Genomic DNA, 6,000 nt, shown 5'->3' with positions numbered 1-6,000 from the left:
CATTCAAGCAGGATGAAATGAGCAGACATATTCATATTTTTGTCCTCCTGGTTCGATTGACGGGGTAGAATTTTGAAACCCAGGTCAAATTTATCCACACCGCTGTGGCATGGAAATCACCTGAACACACACTGAATATTTTCTTTGGCTCTGCCAAAGGTTGTAGAAATAGAGTAGGCAGGCCTGGGCTAAGATGCTGACCTCTCCTACAGTAAGAGGAAGACAGAATGGAATGTTTCTCGCAGCAAATGTCAAAGTCCTACTGCAAATGTGGAAGCCATATATTTTATAACTCTATAATTCACCTAAATATCTTAACATATATAATTCATACAGAAGTGTGTAATGGGCACATTTTTTAATTTGGAACAGTCATGGAGAAGAAAGGGACATTCAAGCAGCCTCTCAACCAGCAGCTGCATTTTAGCTATATAAGAATCAGACCGTGAGCACATTTGTACCCTTATGTATGCACAGAATTTGTGCATCAGTGCTGTCCTATGAAAAGGACCTTCATACAGAGGTGGTACGGTAGCTCAGTGGGTAATGCTCTGGCCTCATACCTCTGTGGGTGGGATGGGCTTCCTCTAGTTTCCTGCTGCCATTAAGTGAATTGGTGTCTCTGAATTTCACATCTGTGCGTGCGCTGGCACCACGACCAGGGTGTACCCCGGACTCTTGCTCCATGCCAGTGTTTCCCAGTTGCAGACAGCCCATGTTTTTGCTCCCTCTCAGTTGCTAGTAGAAATGTGTATTGCCTGACAGGGAGCAAAAATGTGGACTGGGTGGAATCCCTAAGGACTGGGTTGGGAACCGTCGCTCTATGTAGTCCGGGATTGGGTGCCCCCCCCCCCCCAGATAAGTGATTGAAAGATGGATATTCATAGAAAAATAATAAATTTATAAACTATAAATCTGAGTTGAGGTTTGTTTAACCACAACATTCATTTAATAAAACTAAATAAATTCTGTTCTCACCTTTGATACTTCATTCAATACCCCTTTTTAGTCTTAGTTTTATTGTTTTGAAAAACATGATTTATCATGTCTTGCATTTCTTTAGTCTTTCCAAAACTCTTAAAGCACAATATAATTATTGAATTATATATACTGTATATTGTTCCTATATTTAATTTCTGACTTATGTCTCACAACCAATACAACTTTTACAGCACAGGATACTGAATTAATACACACACAAAACGTACGGGCGCATTTCTAACAAAAATGCCAATTTTATTCTTGAAAAACAAATATTACAATCATGAGAAAATTTCCAGACAATCTCACTAACTGTTGCTCAATTGTTAGTCCCTTATAATCCAGAAAAAAAGACATTCTCACAATCAACAAAGTTTTAAAGTCAATAAAACAAATGGGAACAACTGAAAACATATACAAATTCTGTACAGTATGTGCATGACAAGCAGTGAAGACTATGGAAAGAGTTTTAGGGAGAGTACAAAAAATGCACTTGTTTGTTTTACAGCAGTTTCACAAAAACAGAAAAACAGAATGCACTGCTATTGGATAGGACCCTCCCCCCGAAAAAAAAACAACCAAAAAAAAAACATACAGATGTTTTGCATGAAAGTATGACTGCGGAATAAGACGTACATTATTTATATCGACACAGATTTATAATACAAAGTTATGCTTGTGTGCTTACAGTTTAGTAAACATTTTGTAAACAATGTTCTTTTCACAGCCAAAAGAAACCTTTACATAGCAAAATACAATGAAAACATCCTGTCTTGAATGAGTTTACTCGTTCAATTCTTGATACCAGATACCGTTCTTTCGCATTATAAAAACTTTGTTTGTTGGTACACAAATGTTTGACGCCTAATAAGTCACCCTCTTGCATTCTAGAAACATTTCTTTGGACCAATGTGGACACTGCAGAAATATTCTCAGATTATTGGTACAACTTATTGCTCTTTACCCTAAGGCTGAATTAATAGCCATTCTGATGTTTATTGCTTTCATGTGCTATCATGAGTAAATGCTTTATTTCTGTGTGACATGCTGTAAATAGAATGGCATTCCTTGAGCTTTTCTTCGTGCTGCATTTGAGAGAACACATGTATATTTAAATCACTTATATCTATGCTGTGCTGACTCTGAAGGTAAGCAGTTCTGACCCAGTATAGGCCTATTACCTACACGTAGTATGTCCTTCCATTGCAACTTATTAAACAACCCAGATAAACTGCAAGATCACAGATAAATGTGTAAGGTACAGCGTTGCAGTGTTCTAGTACCTTGTTGTAATTATTTTGACTTTGATTATGTTCTCCAACAAAGCTTAAAACACACCATGTCTGACCTCATACAATTCTCTATGCATGAGTGTGAATATCCCCTTTGATGGACAAGCATCCCAACCCCAGCTTTGTACCCTGGGTTCAGCGGTCAGAGCAGTGTTTCCTAATGCAGTCCTTGGGGACCCATGGAGCAAAAACGTGGACTGTTTGAAAGGGAGCTGGGAGGGTGCAAAAATGTGGACCGGCTGTGGGTCCCCAAGGACCGGATTGGGAAACGCTTAGAAGATGGATGGAAAGATCTTAAAAGTGGGCAGATCCTGAATCTGAATTCTTTAACAAGGTTGTTGAAGGCTAATTTAAGATTTCATGCTGGTGTTTTTTTTTTTCTGATAATGATCGTGCTCCCCCCCCCCCCCCCCTCAGTGAGATGACACTTAGGGGATTAACAAACCCATAATGCATTTTAGATGGGCCCCCATCGCCTATGTCACACTTGGTTGATCATCCCTGTCTGCAGAATTTCACAATAAAGTGTGAATCCACAGTTATGGATCCACAGCCTTTTCCAGAAGCTTCCATTTCTTCTGATTTAGATATTGAGCAGACAATTAGAATATGGAAGTGCTTCACGTGATACAGAAATACAAAAAAACTGTAATGAGATAAACCAGGGTGCTGCCTGCAGCCATATTAAATTACACTATACAGAACATCTCAAAAACAAGTGCTTTATATATGAATACAAAGACATATTTTCAAAGCCCTTGTCGCCAGCAATTTAACATCAGATTAAAAATATTGTACCTTTAATTTTAAATAGGTGACACTGTTTAATGGCTGCATCCTTTATGCAAATCTCAAACTGGACTAATAGTAAGTGCACATGAATATATATGCAACCACATGAAGCAGGGCACCTCCGTTTAGCATTGCAAATAAATTAAATGAAAATACAACATGAAGTAGTTTTTGCTTTTTCAAATTTTTCCTTCAGATTTCTGGAGGGGAGAAATGCCTTTGTTTGCATCAAATAAATAAAACATCTTAATAATAGTTTCATAGTTTTTAATCTATTTAGCTATAAAACAATACCCAGAGCATGTAAAAGAAAATTAATTTAAGATGTACCCTCTAGTATCTGAGACAAGTCAATCGGTCAACAAACATATTTGTACCGGAACCAAAATAAAAAAACAAATTACCATCAGTTGACGATACTTAAAGTATGTGGTAATGCCTCCTGTCTGAGTACTCATAATCTGTCTAGTTTTTCATGTGTACTGTACCGTGTGAGATATTAATTGATTTTAAATCATAATTTTAAGGGTGACACCCCGAATGGGTAATTTGCATTTGTTGCAAATGATGATGAAACTGAAACATAGCGCTTAAAATATGAATGTATTCATCATTGTCGCTATGCAATAAATTCAATATTTCATGAAACAAAAGTATTTTGGTTTCAGATTCTCATTGCATAGTCAATTGTAACTGAACTGCATTGTTGATACAAAACCTAAACACATAAAAAATGTCTAATTTTCTAGACTTTCAGATGTACGCATTGCACCGACAGTTTTTTTTTTTTTTAATTAAACTATAAAATCAAAAAGAAAAACCAAGAATTCCTGATGCCAGTGGCTGCCATTTGCTCCCCCTCGGCACCAGAAAGTCAGTAACTCCATCCTGTTAATTTATATTCAGATTAGCCAACAATGACAATATATGCTCAGCCAAGCAGCTTTAAATACACAATTTCTTTGAATGTTTTGTTTGACATTTTGTAACTTTTATATTCATAATGTTCTTAACTTAATACAAGAGAAAAAAACAACATTTCTTTGGGTACTTAGAAAATAAAACTTAAATTTTAAATTATTAACTTAAGAGATCCTCCAAAAATATAATTCAGGTGTCAAAGAGTTCATTTCCACATACAATATATAATTTATGGCTTTATATTATACTGCTTTTCAGTAAGTCCCAAGTTTTAAGCAAACCATCTAACATATAAATTAAACAATAAAGGAGCAGAAACACTTACAGAACTTATTGCTGGTACCACTGAATATAACAGAACTTCTGTCACACGCATAAATATAAAAGAAGCAAAGACTATCTTTCAGTGTTATCGAATAATTCAATTACTATAAAAACTATACTCATAAAAGAGCCCTATAAAAATATATGTTCATCGCAATGCATATGGAAGCTCTTTTTTATTTTTGCCAGTTCAGTAATTCAAATGACCATCTTGCTTGCTCACTGATTCTGCAGTGGAATTTCAAAATATTTCAGTAATGCCTTTATTCCCATTAGGTCCTCCTTTACTGCTCAGAGAACGTGTCCAAGACGAGTACCATGCTGGATAAATATCGTACGGAAGAATACAATTTTAATCTGAATAAAAATTAATGTAGAAACATTAAATGATGCAGCGCACCTGCAAAAAGAAACATTATTTCCCATGAGTGTTTGTGCTTACAAAACATAAATTAAGAATAAGACACTGGTCTTTGACTTCTATCTATTGCTCTTCTCAATGGCAAAAATTGGTTAACCACAAAAGCTGGATCTCAATGTGTTTAATATGGCCGCCACACGGACTCATCCATTCGCCCACTGGAATTTAGAATGGTCGGTGAACTACTGTGACTTCCGTCTGCCTCCACCCCATCTGTCTGGTTGGGGAGGTTAGGGTTGATGAGAGAGCTGCCTGTCGAGGCACTGGTACAAGGAGGGAGCATCCGAGAGGGTGACCGATCTCCCCCCGGCACCATGGAGAATTGGTATGACCCAGAGGACGTTCCGTAATAGAGATAGGGCGTACTGCTGGTCTGGAAGGGCCCACTCTGGTTTTGAGTGGAGCCAGGGTAAGGCGGCGGCAGGTAAGTGTGGTAGTGGGTGGTAGTGGACATACCCAGAGACATCCCTGATGTGACTGGCGTCGGTGTGTAGGTGAAGGTGGCTGGGTAGTGCATTCTGGGACTTGGGAAGCGGCCCTCTGTTAGTGAGGAAAGGCCAGGAAACTGACGGTCAAACTGCCGGGGATCAGAGAATGGGCTAAGGTCAGAGGTACCTAAAATAAAATAAATAAAAAAAAAAAATTAGCTGAATTAATCTGATAAATCACACGTAAGTACTTTTTAAGTATTTTTGCTCAAAGGTAACATGAGTAATTAGACTGAAATTCATCCTTAATATGTCTACAGTATGATTTGTATGAAAAATTTGTGAGAAATAACAATGCAATTAAATATTATGAATATATCCATCCGTCCAAGTCAGGGTGAATCTGGAGCCAATCCCAAACACCCCAGGGCACGAGGCAGGGGAACACCCTGGTTGGGATGCCAGGTAATTGCAGTATTAGGTATTATATGAATTTCATAATAAGTATTTTGTCAGCTCTCCAAATACAGACACATAGGCATAGCTATTAAATATCTAATGGCCAGATGTTCATTGCTTAAATTCACATGGGAACGAGACACGTGCAGAGAATAACATACATAACCTTTGTTTGTGTGATAATAGCTATTAATTCACTTATTCATTCCCAAAGTCATAGATTTTGAACTTCTGAGGGAAGATGATAAGGCCATTAACACGGCTCTTCAGTGTTGACGCGTGACGTGTAAGAGCTCACTTCTTTATTCACAAGGGGAACTTCCAACACGTAAGCTGTTTCATTCCTGTGTGCTCATCCACATGCTCTAACACAGACTCTCCC

At 37.7% G+C, this 6,000-nt stretch overlaps 1 protein-coding gene across 3 annotated transcripts in view; it reads right to left on the bottom strand.

Annotated features, from left to right (window-relative positions):
* Nucleotides 1-2,675: 2,675 nt before the first annotated feature.
* Nucleotides 2,676-6,000, bottom strand: part of runx2a (RUNX family transcription factor 2a) — a 50,081-nt gene continuing 46,756 nt past the window's right edge. For 2 of the 3 annotated variants that reach the window (XM_048975505.1, XM_048975504.1), the window contains one exon: nucleotides 2,676-5,346. In XM_048975505.1, the coding sequence (XP_048831462.1) occupies nucleotides 4,853-5,346 (494 nt within the window). In that variant the 3' untranslated portion in view covers nucleotides 2,676-4,852. The remainder of the gene's footprint in view (nucleotides 5,347-6,000) is intronic. The other variant, XM_048975506.1, reaches the window with a different exon arrangement.

Source organism: Brienomyrus brachyistius, chromosome 14 (genome assembly GCF_023856365.1).
Source record: "Brienomyrus brachyistius isolate T26 chromosome 14, BBRACH_0.4, whole genome shotgun sequence".
In the NCBI taxonomy this organism is placed as follows: domain Eukaryota; kingdom Metazoa; phylum Chordata; class Actinopteri; order Osteoglossiformes; family Mormyridae; genus Brienomyrus; species Brienomyrus brachyistius.
The sequence above is the reverse complement of the archived record's forward strand: the minus strand, read 5'-3'. Positions and strand labels throughout refer to the sequence as shown.